Raw genomic sequence first — 16,623 nt, forward strand, 5'->3', positions numbered from 1 at the left:
GGCGTGCCCTTCTTTTGTATATTTTCTCTCTAAACTTTGATTCGATTATCTATGGATATTTACTTTTCTATTCAATCTCGTTTTTGATATAGTATATTGATATGAGTAAGTTTAGTATAATGTTCGGATCTCTTATAAAGTGGGATCCCAAATTAAATTAGGATAATCACGATTTTAGTTGGCACTGTGTACAGATGGAAGATATGTAATAAAAACGATCAGATTAAGCGTCATAACCTAAATTTCCCTGAACAAAAGAGCATAATATCAGAGCCCTATAATTGAAGCAGACCAGTTCCTTTCAGGAATATGTCCTCTTCTCAAGGTACTTATTGTCTTTGCATAGAAGGTAGTGCATCAGCGGCTCTTTTAGAACAAAATGCTTATGCCATACACATATCAGCCAATAACCATCAAGAGCTCTCAAAATGCTTAATAAGCACAATACGATCTCTCGAGTCCGACGACATCCGTTGGATATTGCATTAGCGAAGACATCAAACCTTACGTGAAACCAATCAGAAAGGAGTGAGAAAGACTCTTGTCAGGTGGATCTGAATGAAAAGATGGTAAGTAGCATTGCATGTACTGTCTCAAGGCCTCAGCTAACACTCAACAGAATAAGATCGTCGATGTAGACGAGTACCAACACGCTCGGGCGGAGCTTCTCAAGCAAGAAAAAGAGGCTACCCAGTTATTGCAAAAATTAGCAGCCTCACGCCAAAAACTGCCCATGGTAGAAATCTCCGATCCGGCTCAATTCAAATTTGATACCCCCGGAGGAGAAAAAAGCCTAGTAGACCTTTTCGATGGCCTTGACCAATTGATCATCTACCATTTCATGCTCGGACCCGGAGAACATAAAGGGTGTGTGGGGTGCTCATTTTGTATGGACCACATTCCCGATCTCGGACATCTGCGGAGCCGGAATACCTCTTTTGTTGCTGTTGCTACTGCTCCGTTATCTGAGATAACTACCTACCAAAACAAGATGGGCTGGAGGTTTCCGTTCTATAGTTCTGCTAAAGCTCATCAGGCATGGGAGAAAATTGAGAAAAATGGTGAGACGGTTACTTGGAAGCCTGGGAATGGGTATTTTGGTCTCTGCGTTTTCCGGAAAGATGGCGATCGGGTCTTCCATACCTACGATACTACGGATCGTGGGTTGGAGATCATTCTGTCGACGTATCATTTGCTGGATATGACGCCGATGGGTCGGCAGGAGGTTGGTAATGGGATGAATGAGTTTAGACTCCATGATGAGTACTGAATTGAGAAGGGAATATGGATGTGTACATCTAGTCTAGGAATAGTTTTTTTTTTCCCCAGGAGTTGTCAAAGTCTCGGCAGCTGGTACATGATGCATTCACAGGCATCTGGTCACAAATTCTCTTTGACTCATTCTCAAATATTCAAGTATTCTCCTGCAACTCCCAGCTTCTGTACAGGTGGGTTCCAATTCCCTGGACAGAGCCATCGAAAAACGGATTCTTTCAACCTTGAGTAGTATTGACTGCATCGGACACAAGAACACAATTATCGGTGAAACAGTCCCCGAAGTGGGCATAGACATCTTCCATCGTATACTTGTCAAACACTTTAACCTCAAACGTTTCCATGAATCGGGAGCTGTCTTGATGATGGCAGATGGCTTTCAGGAACTGGCGGAACACAGTATGCGGACTTCGAGGTCTAATGCCTAGTTCGAGGGTACTAAGTGCAGACTGAAAGCGGATTAGGAAGTCATGCGCTGTTTCATCGTTGCGGAAAGCTATTTCGATCCATTTCTTGTACAACCTCATCGTTCTGCGGAAGCTGCTGCTGTTGTAGATCTGCTCCAGTCTGGAATAAGTATCCTTAAAGCTCACGGTTTGAGCCACCAAGTCAAAAGCTGTAGAACCTAGGGCTCTGCGAATAAGTCCGTTCCCAACCCTGCAAAGATGTTCATGGTCCCTAAAGTGATCCTCAATGTTCCTCCTGCATTTGTCAATGAGTTCCTGTGCGGGATAGCATCGAAGATGCCCGTAAGTAAGACTGACTATGGTAGCAATCTCTTCATCGTCCATGTAAGGGTGGGGTTGCTTGAAAAAACCTTGGAGGATGGGCCAAAGACGCCTGTCAACAGCTTTTAACCCTTGTCGAAGGGAGTCATTCCAGGTATGCCAGTCAACGTCTTTGGAAAGCTTCAGAGGAGTAAGAGCATCGAAGAGTATTATGTAGCCGTGGTCGGCAAAATAATCATAATCGGGAAGAGTAATGGTAGAATGCATTGTAGATGAAGGCAATGCTGGGGTTGTTGACGAGACAGAAGCATGTGCAATTGTACGAGGCTCCCCGGGGTGTGACACGTCGTTTTGGGGATAAGAAAGAAAACGAATAAGCGAGAAGCAGAGAGTCGGGTTGAAATGACGCTATTCAGATTCTGTCAAAACAACAGCATGGGGAGCGTTGTCGAGAGACGCGACTCTTACCGGCGAACAAACAACGGCCAGCTGCGGTATAACAGTCCATCCGAGCCGCAAAGAGATGAAGGAGGAGATTTTCATCGATAGGAGTGAGGGTTAGAACGAATGGTGAGGAAGGAAGGATGGTTGAGAGGAAGACAAAACACTTTTAGGCTCCTAGAAAGTCCTACCTCCCAAGCAAGATTGAGATTATGGTTTACTCGATGCATAAACCAGGTCAATCTCAGCAATTGCCTCTCTTAAATGAAAACTTGAAACCACAACTACGAAGTAAGTGCCTTTGTACCAAATGATGGACTAAAATATATTATTCCATTTCCTTGGTGGATAAAATGTTCTCATCGAAAGCAATGGGTATTCCGACACCCAGAGGTAGCTGAAATTCTTGAGGCTGGAAACTACCTAGACAGGCGCGACAGAGCAGTAGGCCCTACAAGTAAAATAATGATTGAATCTTGAAAATCAGGCCTTCGACTGCTCTGTAATGTATGGCTCCCAGACGATACCTTATCACCCCACGATGTGCTCATATTGAGAAGGTGGACCCGATAAACCCAATGAGTGGAGCAAAATATCGGAATGACTACCGTTGATTGGATAGACTATACTGTTATCTCGGGTTTACAGTTGTTATTCCGGCTTACCCGCCGAGGTCTAAGGTTCAACTGTAACATGCCAAGGCTATTCCGATCGGCAAACCGGAAACAAGCGATTCAAGTGGACAGGGGTAGGCAAAGATAACATGACTCCGCTGCGGGCATTCCTACTCTAGCGATTACAGTTAACATATTCAAGCATTATGTGATTGGTGAGACTAGGCTTATTCAATCCACCTTAGTTTCGGTGGTGTGTCCATTCTTTAAAGAACTTCCCGTTCTTGAGGCGGGGTAGATAGCAGTAGATATGGAAATGAGAGCATAAGAAGATAGCCTTGCCGCTGCAAAGGTATTCTGTCACCCTTCGAGCCACATATTCTTTACTATTCAAGTGTCCAAGGTTTATTTTACTTTACAAAGCCCTTCCTAACTTACCTAGTCTGGAACAATGACCATTCAACAAAAGCAATTAGAGACCTGGGAAATCAAAGCAGCGATTCCAAGGGCAATTCGCGATGCTTCCCTAGCCAAAGTAACGCCCCCTTTGGCTGGACTCCCTGATACTTTACCACAGAATTCCCAAAACCTTCCAAAACAGATTCTCACGCCTAGAGAATTCGACCTCACGGAAAACTACTCGGTTACTGAACTGCTTGCCAAATTACACAGCAAGGAACTCTCGTCTGAAGAGCTCACAAGAGCTTTCCTCCGCCGCGCCGCCGTGGCGCAGAGCGCGACCAATTGCCTGACAGACCTGCTCTGGGATGGCGCGATCGAAAGAGCACGATATCTTGATTCACTTCCCGCTCCATTGGGACCTCTTCATGGCCTGCCCATATCAACAAAGGAGCACCATGGCGCGAAAGGTGGCAATGAAACGGCCAATGCATCTTACGTTGCATATATTGGGAAGTTCCAAGGGTCCACCGTTTCCCTCGATACTCTCTGGGATGCTGGCTGTGTATTCTTCGCCCGGACAACGCAGCCTCAAACAATCATGCACCTCGAAACAGAAAGCAATATTTATGGTCGGACCGTGAACCCATACAACAGGCTGTTGACATCGGGTGGAAGTAGTGGGGGAGAAAGCGCCTTGATTGGCATGAGGGGCAGTGTCTTGGTAAGAGTCTATTTATTGATTCCCTGGAAGCTGCTGACTTGATGATAGGGTGTCGGTGGTGATATTGGTGGCAGCATCAGATGCCCAGCTGCTCACTGTGGAATATACGGATTCAAGTAGGTATCTCAACCACATGATGAGCCAGTTCGATGCTAATAAATCACACAAGGCCTTCAGCTCACAGGTTGCCAATCGCGGGTGGAACTGCTCATATGGCTGGAAGAGAAAGTATTCTTTCCACTAATGGGCCCATGGCAGCTGATCGGGATTCTCTGGAATTGTTCATGAAAGTGATGTTGGATGCAGAACCTTGGAAACTAGAGCCATCAATTAGAGTGGCTCCTTGGACGCCATATGAGTTTACTCGGCCATTGAAGGTTGCCGTGCAATGGTGGGATGGTGTTGTGAAACCTCATCCACCCATGATCCGCGCGCTTCGTGAAGTTTCTGAGGCATGCAAAAAGGCAGGAATGACCGTCGTCGACTGGGAATGCGAATCATTGGATCACAAAAAGGGGTGGGAGATACTGTCCAGTCTGTACTGGCCAGATGGTGGAAAGGAGGTCCTTGGTTTGCTGGAGTCAGCTGGAGAGCCCATCTTGCCTTTGACGAAGTTTATAATCAAAGAGCAGCCAACTGTCAAAGAGTTGACAGTCACCGAGATGTTCAAGGTAAGTCCAGCGGATCTAATGTTAAGTCCCGAGGATGAGATCTAACCATTTTTCTTTTTCGTAGTTATGCGCTGAGCGAGATGCTTATCGTACTTCCTATGCCCGTCACTGGACTAGCACTGGCAAAAAAGATGGACATGAAGTCGACATAATTCTTTGTCCTCCTTCCTTTGGTGCTGCCACGCCCCACGAGCAGTCGCGCTACTGGGGTTATACCTCGATCTGGAACCTATTGGATTACCCAGGCGTTGTTTTCCCTGTCACTACAGTCGACAAAGAGAAAGACTGCAAAGAATCCGATTATCAGCCAAAGAACGAGGAAGATAAATTCGTATATGACTTGTACGAGCCGGATCTGTACGATGGCTGTCCGATCAGTCTGCAGATCATTGGACGCAGACACCATGATGAAAAGGTGCTTGCAGCACTAAAGGAGGTCGAGAGGGCGATGGGAAAACACAAAGGATAATCTCTTCCCACGAGAGAAATTCTACGAAATGTTAATGTAGACGCTTAAGATTGCATTAAAACAAGGTTCCCTACCTAAATTATTTACTATATCCAGTCATATTATGTTGATATATAGTTGGGCGTTATAAAGTAATCGGTTAAAACTGTAGAATACATCTACAGATGACAGTCACTTCCCATATGTACAGTTCCCCCTGTCTTCACAAATGCCCAACAAAGGCGTCGAAGCCAGGCTAGTCTCCAGAAAAACGCTCCTCAAACAGGCCTTTCAACGCTGCCAATAATAGATGGTGATATTTTATCTGAACTGCTCCGGTGTAAAATTTCTGATTAGTAAGAACAGATTGATCAATTGAAAACTTTTTTGTACAACGTTCATTGAAGATAGAATATGCGAAGGTCTAAAGTAACGACCTTGTCTTTCAATTGTGGAATAAGTCTGGCGAACTATGCAATGATACCCCAAAGACTGTGCGCTGTTGAGCATAATAATTTCGATAGGTGTTTGCTTCAAGATTGGGGGAGCCAAATTCGTCGGAACAGAGTCGAGTTCAAAAAAGGGTCTGGAAGAATGCCCAGCTTCAAATCAAGGAACATCTTCAGATATTCGTCGAAAAGAGTAATGCCAGGTGATCCTTTGTAAGGATCAAGGAGTATGTGTTCTCATTATCAGAAGTATATTGATGGGATGAGTGTACATCATTTGTCCTATACTTGTGACTCGACGTGAGGAAGGAGTGTGCAGTTTGACTTTAGAACAGATTACCTGTCACCGCGGTTAGACGTAAAGCAGGAGACAGATTCCTCTCAAACATTAACATGATTGTTTCTTCGCTACTGCCACACTAAATCAGGGCCTAATATCGTATGGTGTCCGTCTTGTGTAAAATCAAACTGGATTCCCAGATCCTCACATTGCATTTTCAACGGTGCAAATGCATGCTTGATAGACTCCGGTATTCTGAATGCACCGTAAGCAGCCAGGACAGAGTGGTCCCGCTCTATAACGACTGGCTGGATTTCGAGTCTTTTGAAGTTCGGGAATCGCTCCTGTCGTTGCCCTAGCATAGATTGGAGATTTCTCATCACCAGGTCGAAGTCCTCAACACAGTACCCAGCAAGTTGGAGATGTTCTAAGCTGGATGGGAGAACTTCTAGCAGAGAAACAGCCGGGTAATCATTCTGACCAAATTGCAGGAGTGTACGCAATGGCATCCGAAGTTCACGCAGCTGCTGGAATTCGACTAGAGACCCGAAAGTAGTGTAGTCTATTTCATCATCCGCAGCCCAATCGTCTTCTCCGTTGATTTCTCCATTATTGTTCAAGCGAAGTACTCGAAGACTATGTCTCTGTGTATACAGAGCTGTGTAAAATGCCAGAGGACGAAAGTTGAGATATATCTCACCCCAGATAGCCTGATTGTCGTGTTGGTAATCAAAGACCTCCAAATTGGCACATGATGTAATGTAGTCGATCATTCCGTTACTACCATTGCTTTGCCCAAATTCCAGCTCCCTAATGCGAGAGGTTTCAGGCGCAGGCTTAGAATAATTCACATCATGGTCATCATATGCTTCACAAAACGGACTTGCGGAGAATGATCGTATAGCTGGAAAATGCAGGAACGGCAAAAATTCTTTGGCCAGGTATGCAGTTTTGCTGTATTCACACTCAGCTCGGACACTGTTAAGTCGCTGCAGAACGGGGTTCGTATCAAATGGCGCTTCCCGGGCGGCTGCTCGAGCTAGCATAGGGAAAAAATAGTCCGAATAGCCCGGATATTGAATCCATAGGACTCTGACCGCTTCCAGTGAGGGCATGAGTACTGCGAGCCAAGCGTCGGATTCTCCTTTAAGCAGGTCTTTTTCCCAATTCTTGCGATGCTCTGCTGAAGGGCTTGCTTGGTCCAGAATATGCTTGAATGGTTCAACATTGTATTCGATACTGTCGTCATCCCCGCCCCATGTGAGATCCAGATCCTGGATAGAGGGACCAATTAGGGGGTTTCGTTGAATTGAACAAACTAGATCATAGACTTGTTCGCCTTCAACTCTAATGCGCTCGTAAGCCTTGGGAAGAAGTGCCGTGTACCATTGACGGCACACTAATAAAATTCGAAGACGGTCTTTTGTGTCGTCAATATGGTCAAGTACGAGAAAAAGAATGTCATCATAAAGAACGACCATGCTGATTGAGAGGTTGCAATTGGCGACTCAGGGCCAGTTGCAGCGCAGAGAAGGAGAGAGAGATGGATCGACTGCTTCTGGGTTAGATATTTTGTAACACGAAGCAAGACCAAAGAGCGATAGTCGATAATAGAATGGTTGAATATTAGAAATGTTGGAATACTGGACCTAAAGAAGGGTCTAGGGTGGGGCCGGAACTTTTTTTTTTCCCTTTACCAGGCTCCCATCAGGCTCCCATCGTTAGCGTCGGTTAGTCACGAATGGTGGATCTGGACCATTGTCGCTGAATGAGTACGATTTTAACTTGCGAGGGCCAATATCCATATACATTTCGCTGTTCATGTGTTCATGTATTATGTGGGTCATGGTCCACCGCACTCCAATGATATCAAAGCGTGGATATGCATTCCTCCTTCCCGAACGGGTGATTTGACACCTGAAGGGTCAGGCTACAAACACTTGGATGCTCCAGCCGTCTTCACCATGCCTTCACTTCTAGTTCCCTTTGTACTTCCAAAATGAACGACCATAGCCAGCAAGTGGCTCGGTCGGCTGCGCCCCAACTTAAAGAAGACACCGAGTGATATGGTATAGCGTATTGCATGGAAGGTATTGGATATGGTAGTTCCTTTCCCAATAATCTCCAGCTTTTATCTGTGGCGTATAAGGTCTTGACAGTCTGATTCTGCAACAAGGTGGGAAGCCAGGTGAATATACCTTGTGCCTTCATAAATAAATTCTGGATGCCTATTTCACGTGTTTGCTTAGCATCCAAAGCCTCGTCTCAACAACAATCACATCGTCCTTGGTATGCTGAGACTGAAAAACTCTTCGTAACCAACAGCTTCACCACTGCCTCATGGCCATTCTTAACAGCCCATAAGAGTGGCGTCCGACCCCATTCCTTATCCTTAGCCTCAAGGTCAGCTCCATTCTCAAGCAGCACTTTCACCACTGCCTCATGGCCATTCTCGGCAGCCCATAAAAGTGGTGTCCGACCCCATTCCTTATCCTTAGCCTCAAGGTCAGCTCCATTCTCAAGCAGCACGTTCACAACTGCCTCACGACCAATTTCGGCAGCCCATAGGAGTGGCGTTCGACCCCATTTCTTGTCCTTAGCCTCGAGATCAGCACCACTTTCAAGCAGCACTTTTGCCACTGCATCATGGCCATTCTCTGCAGCCCATGAGAGTAATGTTCGACCGATTTTGTCCTTACGGTTGAGATCCGCAGTGCTTCCGCAAAGTAATCTGACAACCTCCGCAAACCCTTTCTTTACCGCCCATATAAGAAAACCTCTAGTATCAAGGTATTTAGTACTCATTTTGGCGCCGCTTTCGAGTAGTAATTCAATTGTGGTTTCATGGCACTCGTCTACGGCACACGAGAGAGGTGTTCGACCGTTCGCATCTTGTGATTCTAGTTCAGCTCCTTTCTCAAGTAGGAGTTCCACGACTGCATCGTGGCCCATATTTGCAGCCCGTAAAAGGGGTGTCTGGTCGATCTCGCCATCCCTTATTTCAATATCTGCTTGCTTCCCTACAAGGAGAGAAACAACTTCTTCATGTCCGTTACTTGCAGCCAGCCAGAGCGGTGTCCTTCGAAATCTCGACATGGCATCAACCTTTATCTTCTTTGAGTTGCAAAGTAATTGGCAGATTTCAAAATGACCCCTGCCTGCTGCGTAGTGCAAAGCAGTATATCCTTCTAGATCTGGCGCATTCACTTTGCAGAAATTTAGAAGAATCTCAATCATTGCTTCATATCCAAGATTCGCCGCGACATGAAGCGCAGGAAGGCTTTCACCGATTAGCGGGAGGTTACAAACAAGTTGTAAAGCAGGTCCTTCACCCCGTGCAATTGACAGAAGAGGCTCATGTTGCTCCATCACTGCCCATCCAAGGAGACCGTGTAGATGGGAGGATGCCGAACGGCCGCCAGGGACCCAAGGGTGGAAATCCCAAGTTTCATTAAAACACATTGCGAGCCTTTCAAATTTTACCCACATCAAGGATGTACGATGTATCTGTTTTGTTTGCAGGGCCCAGTTTGTGATGGCGTAATCGAGAAATTTGTACTGTGCCCTATCTGGCGTTGATGCTGTGCGTATCTTATGGAAAAGCACAGAAACGGAACGCTTCTGATCCCGGGGCTTTTGGTACAAGTGTCTGGTAAGCAATGCAGGGAGAGTTTCTCGCGCTAAAAGAATGGGGGATTGAACAGGAACTGCGGCTTTCTCAATCCTTCGCATGCTTAGTTGAAGACTAAAATCCGAGAAAGAAAGATATGCAACGCAGAACTCGCCGCACTCTAAAATGCCCTGTTCGGTGGCTGGATAACCTTGAATGATATTTCTTTCTCGTCCTTTGTCGAGGTATTGTCTTACCGAGGAATGTGCAAATCGCACACGGTCGTCACAGGAATCCACGACAACAAGATTTGCACAGCAGCCGATGACATATTCCTTTCGCGGGATCTTATCCGCACTCCATGCAGTGTCCTCTAGGTCAAAGGTGATCGCCTCTCGTAATTCTTCGATATGAAGCGGAACGGCCGCAAAGCTAACCCATTTGAGTACCTTGAGAACCCGGCTGTCCTTGCGATTGATTCTCTCGATGCAACGGCTGTATGTGGCCTCCAGGCTTTTTGGTAGCTTAGCTAGTGCCGAATGTATTGCTGCATCATCGAAACATGTGTCCCACAAAATCTCCAGCTGGAGGTATACCCATAGAAACCTACGCTGGTCAGCGTATCATTCATGTAATACAGCTCTCGTAGAAGATTAGATGTACATACATTCCTGAAGACTCTGCCAAAAGCCTCTGCCGAACATTTTCAATCAGTACAGGGTCATCTGTAAGTTTCCGGCAGATATTCTTATCAATGATGCTTGATTCAATGTATGTTTCGATATCTTTCATGACGTTGGCTGATGTCGAGATTTGACGAATCCCAGGTATAAAAGTATTGACATTTATGTATCCTGGAACTTGGTCTCTGCTTAGCAACAAAATTCGCGATTTCTGCCGGGGGCTGGTGTCAATGAATAGCAACCTGACGAGCTCCAAAAGAGATTTGGCATGTTTATGATCTAGAGCATCAACTCCATCAACGACATAGATCGTATCTGTGGTATGGTGGAAAAGGCGGGTAAAGATATCCTTCAGGTCGTAAAAGTCTGGCTTGACCCTCTTGTTTCCAAAATATTTCCTTATCCTTTTTGCGATATCTTGCGGATACGGCCTGTGCATCCGGTGCAGGTATTCGCATAATTGTTTGATGAGACTAGAGAGAATAGACGAGACATCTGAGCCTGCATGACCATCGCCCTCGCAATAGAAAAAGACAGTTGGAGAGCCGAGCTCATATTTCCCTGCCTCTATCACTGCAGTTCTACTGATTGTTAGATCATGATATCCAAGGAAAGAGTACTGGAAGACGAACGCTATCATCGTTTTACCCGAGCCAACTAATAAACAATTGCACATCAGTATTGGGCTCAAGGCTCGTCTATAAAAAGAAGGCTTACTCTTTCCCGAGCACCACAAAGTTGAAGCTCTCTTCTCAATGAAGCAGGCTTTGAAATCCGGGTGATCAAGGAACCAGCGTGTGGTGCCAGTGAGTCGTTTGCCACTAAGTCTTTGATGGACTTTCTCGTGATTATAGCTTGAAATGCGCTCGAGTAGACTCTCAAGATCCTGGCCATCTACAATCAGTTAGATAAGATTCCTAAAACCACCAACGCACTCACCATATTGAACTATTTCACTGTTAGGAAATTGCACCTCAGATGGTAGCTTTCTTTTGTAGCAGGACACTAGAGCTTCGTTAGATAAAGACGATTCATTGTGCTACTTGAAAACACAACATACCGTCGGCAATTGATCCTGCTGGCACAGTATCTTCCACATGGCTTGCATGCACCATGGAGAGAAGCGCTTTGCCATATGTAGCTGCCGTTGCTGCTGCATAGTCTTGCCACTGCTTGTTTTTATGCGAGTCGCAATAGTCGCACATCCCTCGAATAACGAGGCATGGAAAGTTGTCCATCAAGCCAGCCGCCTCCATTTCAAAGCAGAGTATGTCAAGATCCCGGGCCAGGCTATCCCTGCTGCGGCCATGCTTCATGACTTGGTTGCCAGAGGCAATCAGACCGTAATGGATGACCGGATCATGGCTAGCCCGAGCAGGTCGTATTACGAGCCTCCGTTTATCGCAGTCGTTGCAAGTATCTCCCTCAGGGTGGTCGTATTCAGAGTCAAATAATAAATCCTGATCTTCACTGCGATATGCGAACTTCTCCTTCACCCTGGGGTACCTAGCGACCGCCTCTGAAAGAATAGCTGGCATTCTGCTTCGTTCCAATCCATGCTCTGCTTGTAATTTTGCAATTGCTGTTAAGAGGACTGGCGGTGGCTTATTTAACATGCCAGTGCGTTCAAAGCGGCCTCCGGTCACTGTTTTCCCATAATCGTACTGTATGACCCCTCCTGAATCTCTTGTCGGCTTGCTAACCACCACATCACCCAGCCGGATATCAACCTTTTCGCTTGGAACCCCGCCTCCAATACCTACCATCATGAAGAAGCGTATTGATTCGAAAGTGGACTGCATATGTGTAGCCACTGTTGTGGCGGAAGTTGTACCGTAAACACCCGATGGAAGGCATGCGATAGCCACATTATGCCCAGATATTTGGCCTAAGATGTATGCATTGTTATCTTTGGGTCTCGCCGGTAAATCGTTATGTCTCTCGTCCAGCATGGCCGCAGCTGCGGCCATCTCCAGGGGAAGGGCACAGATCCATGCGACCGTGTAATCTCGATGGCGAAAACATCCCGTCGCAGTCGCCATATGGATCTATCCCGATAACTATTGTCGTTTCTCGCTGCGTAATGAATTCGGAATAGATATTGAGGTCTAGAGGAATGCGTCTCCACGATGATGAAAAGTAAAATAATCCAGCTTACAAGGGTCCAAGTTGAAGGCAATGCAAGTAAGCCTCGCCTTTTAGACCGGGGATCGTACCCCGCTCCATGTGATCTATAAGTGATTTGGCACCACGTCTCGACCGTTGATCGAGTCGATAAATGAACCTCAGCATGAAACATTCATTTGACTTGCAAACATGTGGCTTGTAGGAACTTCGGTCCTTGGCAAATCCGCCGTTTTGCGCTTGGTCTTCAGTAATGAGAATTGCTGTTTCCGGTACCCGCCTATTCTGCGGTATTTCCACAAAACACAACACGTTCATGCATATCTCTGCCAGCTGAGCTTGAACAAAGCGAAAGAAGCTTTATTGGTTCGCCTCAATCTGCCTGAAACCACAGTATCTTGGCACATACATGTAATATCGAATTTTAACCTATGATTGGCTAGATCAACTGCGAGGCTGACTTCGGTATTGGCCAAAAATCCTCCCAGTATGACCCAAACCCGGCTTCTCGCTCTGTCTATTGCGCATTCACCTTTAACGTCGCGCGACGCTAAAGCGGCAGATATTTCCCAAAATTACAGTGTGTTCCTCTACAATCACCCGCATTCGAAAATGCAAACTATGTCGATCCCAATCCAATTTTCAATATTTAGATAAACCCCTAAGCTATAGGTCGATGTGTGTCTTACAATCTACTATTCCCGCAATACACTAGCATCTAGCCAATAATAAGCAGATTTACATACTTGATTAACAAGACATCGCTTCTAGACATGTTTTGACGATGGGCTGTTCTCCAAACATAGACTGCCCAGAATTCCCTGATTCACCTACTGCAGCCACTCCTGAACCCATTTTTGGATCCATTCCGGCTTCACCGCATGCACCTCAAGTAATTTCTCGCTGACTTGGGCGGTAATCTGCACATCCAGCACATTCTCGGGCGTCGTTTGAGCCATCGCTGTTTCGAAGAACTCCAGCAATTTCGCGGCCGGATTCTTTGAAAGTTGAAGCTGCAAGTCCTTCTTCCCAGCCTGGCTGTGAAGCTCGACAGCCCGTCGAACACGTAGCACCCACTCCCGCTCGGGGATTGTCTCCAGGGTCTTCCCAGAAGCTTTACCAAGGGTATCGGCGACGATGGGCCGGATATCTTTCCAGGACTGAGGGTGCGAGTTCACCAGGTGGTAGAAGCTCAAGGTGGAGCTGCTTCCGAGAATGGCCAAGTCGACAAGAATGTCGGCGAGGAGGTCAACCGGCACCCAGTCGATTCGGTCCAGAGCTGGACCTATGGCATCAGGGAGAGCCTCTAGGTATAGCGAGCTCAGGATAAGGCTAGGGAACCACTCGGTCTTGTTCCATAAGCCGCGAGACCTGATGGGCCCAGCTACCTGACCTACCCGAGCCACAGCCACTTGGCCGACATGAGCTGAAGCGAGACTGTCGGAGCTCTGTTGCACCGCATGTGCTAGGAGATGCTCAGCCACATATTTGCTGTTGGCATAGCCGTTCGGGGCCGGGGTTGTGGTGGTGACGATGCTCTCGGGGGTGAGACCGGTGTCGGTGTGGTGGCCAATGGTCGAGCTGATTGAGGAGATGAAGAATAGGCGCGGAGAGTAAGTGCCTTGGCCGCTGAAGTTGATGAGGTTGACCACACCTAGCAGGTGGGGCTTGAATGAGGCAAGCGACAGGTTGAAGTTGACAGGCCATGCATTGTGAATGATCAGCGTGGCGCTTTCCTGCAATTCTTGTAGCTGCTCGGGCTGTAGACCTAGATCCGCCTGGCTGAGATCGCTTTTCCAGAACTTCACCCGCGCTTGTGCTTTGTCCAGGGGGCAAGCCCGTAAGCAGTACTGCGCTCCTGCTGGCGGTCATGAGCTCGGTCATCTCGGTTCAGGCAGTAAATATGCTTCACTCCGGGGCTCTTTAATAGCGCGTCGAGCATATAAGTGCCTAGTTGACCGGTGGACCCAGTTAGAATAACACTTTGAATGGCAGGCGCTACTTGGGAGGATTGCTTGGCCTTGGAGATATGAACTTGTCCGATGAGCTCCTCTAGTAGCTGGTCCCGCTCTTGAAGCAGAGCCTCGGTATTGAATTCAGTGGATTCCTCGAGGCCCTGGTGCAGATTGCAAAGGCCTTGGGTCAGCCCTGCTACCGTCGGATGCAAGTAAATGAAGTTCGGAGTGAGGGCGACAATATTGAGACCCTGCTTAAGCGCACGCGTAGCTGTGATCGCCTGTAGGGAGTCAAAGCCAAGGTTGAACCAATTTTCGGTGTCGGTCAACTTGTCCGAACTCCACCCTGTGATGGCTAGAATTGTTGTTCTGATATACTCAGTCACCTGCGCAGTATCATCCACCCCGCCTGGGCCGACGATTTGAGATATCGTGTCCGCACTAGAGTAGAGATCCTCGAGCTCCCGCGCGTACAAACCCAGCGTGCCAGCGCGCTGCACCGTTCCCTTGCCTGCGCGAAGCATCGGCCTGTCGGGCGATGTGAATAGGATATGGCTCTTAGCGATGCGGGCGTGGGCAGGAGCAGAGCTATTCGCTTGCTCGATACTGGGCCAGAGCTCCTCAATAATCGTGTCACGGCTCTCAGCAGGCTTTCCGCCTCGCTCAATGATAAGGGCCGCCTGGAAGCGTTGTGCACCGGCCACTAGGCACCCGGTGACTTCTGAATTATATGCAATGATGTGTTGCTCCATCGAGACAGGATTGGTTTTCTCCCCGTTCAAGAAGACGATCACATCATCCACGCGGGCAGATGGGCGCCACAGATCAGTCTTTGTAGGATGGCGGACCATCAGGTCATTTGTATGATATTCCTGCTGACTCGCGAACGCTTGCATAGAGAATGGGAACTGATGGGCTTCACGGTCTGGAGTACGCACCACGACGGCCTCGTACTCCTCGCCGGAGACATGGCGAAATTCCACCCCTAGCTCCGGATGGAAGTTAAGATACCTCCAGTCCGTCAATGGATCGCGGTCTGCAGCGTGAACCACATTCATGATGCCTAGCTCCGAAGCGCCGTATCCATTCATAAGTTCTACCTTAGCTGCGACCTTGTTGCCAATGGCCTGCGGCAAATCGCCTCCGCAGTAGAAAATATATTCTAGGTGAGTACTGCAATATTCGAGAAGCTCAGGAGCTTGTGCTAGCTCCAGCACAATTGAGGGCACAACAATAGCCCACTCGAATGGGGTTTGTTTCCTTGCAGCCACTAAGCCTACAGCGGTCGGGAGACCAGTAGCAGTAGGCATAATAAGGGTCACATCTGCCGGAATCGTGATAAAAAGGGTATGGCCAATTCCAGCTGCCTAAGTTCAATATTAGTAGTGCTCTGCCATTATTGTTGTCAATCCGATGATAAGCTTACATGGAATGGAGGCAATGTCAAGTACATTCTCTTCCCAAAACCTTTGCTATCCTGGCCTTCAGAACCTGCCGGGGCCCTCAATCTTTGCATGCGTATATGCTTCGCAACACTTTCGTGAGTCCAGATAATAGGCTTGGGAATCCCCGTGGACCCTGAGGTGTGGAGTACAACAAATCGATCAGTAGCCGCTTCCGGATATGTCTTCCGGTATTCAAAGGCGGGAAATTCGGCTGTTAGAAGTGTGTCCAGACTTGGAACTTCCACGACCTTGAGTGGGAGGGCTTCGATCATAGCCGTCACAAACGGGGGGCGCGGCGTAGGAACCAGCAGCGTAGTGCAGTCAAGCCTTTTCAGTAATGCTTGCTGGGCTGCTAAGCTGTTACGGGGCGAGGGTAAAAACATCTATTCTGTTTATTAGTATCTGGTAATGTTTTCTTCCAAGAAGGTGGATCATACGCAGAAGCCGGCCTTGACAGCCCCCAGAACCAGAGCCGGGTACCGCAGGTCATTCGGACCTAGATAGGCTAACACCTCGTTACCGGGCTCTCCATTACCGGGTCCCAAGCTCTCTGCCAAACCATGTGCGACGCCATTGATGGCGTTGGCAAAGGCCTTGTAGGTAATCTGCCTGTAGCCATCCTCATAATTCATGGGATTGACGGGACATTCCGCATAGAGAGCATGGGGCTTGACCTTGGCGTAGTGGTCAACAAGATTTGGAAGGAGCTGGGTGGAAGGATCCAAGTCCGAAGTACAAGAGATAGCCATGATGAAGTCCCTGGTGAAGGAGGATCAA

At 47.6% G+C, this 16,623-nt stretch overlaps 6 protein-coding genes across 6 annotated transcripts; 2 read left to right on the forward strand and 4 right to left on the reverse strand.

Annotated features, from left to right (window-relative positions):
- Window positions 1-566: 566 nt before the first annotated feature.
- N7503_000914 (uncharacterized protein) lies at window positions 567-1,270 on the forward strand (the record flags this gene model as incomplete). Its single annotated transcript, XM_057060475.1, has 2 exons — window positions 567-569; window positions 620-1,270. 2 exons carry the CDS (start codon window positions 567-569, stop codon window positions 1,268-1,270), a joined length of 654 nt encoding a protein of 217 aa, XP_056927398.1.
- A 223-nt stretch (window positions 1,271-1,493) lies between these two features.
- N7503_000915 (uncharacterized protein) lies at window positions 1,494-2,270 on the reverse strand (the record flags this gene model as incomplete). Its single annotated transcript, XM_057060476.1, has 1 exon — window positions 1,494-2,270. One exon carries the CDS (start codon window positions 2,268-2,270, stop codon window positions 1,494-1,496), a length of 777 nt encoding a protein of 258 aa, XP_056927399.1.
- Window positions 2,271-3,509: 1,239 nt separating this feature from the next.
- Window positions 3,510-5,321, forward strand: N7503_000916 (amidase signature domain-containing protein; the record flags this gene model as incomplete). Its single annotated transcript, XM_057060477.1, has 4 exons — window positions 3,510-4,181; window positions 4,230-4,297; window positions 4,351-4,852; window positions 4,917-5,321. The coding sequence occupies 4 exons, from the start codon at window positions 3,510-3,512 to the stop codon at window positions 5,319-5,321; spliced, it is 1,647 nt and encodes a 548-aa protein (XP_056927400.1).
- Window positions 5,322-6,157: 836 nt separating this feature from the next.
- Window positions 6,158-7,510, reverse strand: N7503_000917 (uncharacterized protein; the record flags this gene model as incomplete). The annotated part of the gene is made up of 1 exon (XM_057060478.1): window positions 6,158-7,510. One exon carries the CDS (start codon window positions 7,508-7,510, stop codon window positions 6,158-6,160), a length of 1,353 nt encoding a protein of 450 aa, XP_056927401.1.
- Window positions 7,511-8,294: 784 nt separating this feature from the next.
- Window positions 8,295-12,292, reverse strand: N7503_000918 (uncharacterized protein; the record flags this gene model as incomplete). The annotated part of the gene is made up of 6 exons (XM_057060479.1): window positions 8,295-10,245; window positions 10,307-10,903; window positions 10,955-10,979; window positions 11,040-11,216; window positions 11,262-11,327; window positions 11,383-12,292. 6 exons carry the CDS (start codon window positions 12,290-12,292, stop codon window positions 8,295-8,297), a joined length of 3,726 nt encoding a protein of 1,241 aa, XP_056927402.1.
- A 984-nt stretch (window positions 12,293-13,276) lies between these two features.
- N7503_000919 (acetyl-CoA synthetase-like protein) lies at window positions 13,277-16,595 on the reverse strand (the record flags this gene model as incomplete). The annotated part of the gene is made up of 4 exons (XM_057060480.1): window positions 13,277-14,265; window positions 14,298-15,768; window positions 15,828-16,229; window positions 16,284-16,595. The coding sequence occupies 4 exons, from the start codon at window positions 16,593-16,595 to the stop codon at window positions 13,277-13,279; spliced, it is 3,174 nt and encodes a 1,057-aa protein (XP_056927403.1).
- Window positions 16,596-16,623: the final 28 nt, after the last annotated feature.

Source organism: Penicillium pulvis (genome assembly GCF_028828015.1).
Source record: "Penicillium pulvis strain IBT 33274 chromosome Unknown contig_10_segment0_segment0, whole genome shotgun sequence".
Taxonomy (NCBI): Eukaryota; Fungi; Ascomycota; class Eurotiomycetes; order Eurotiales; family Aspergillaceae; genus Penicillium; species Penicillium pulvis.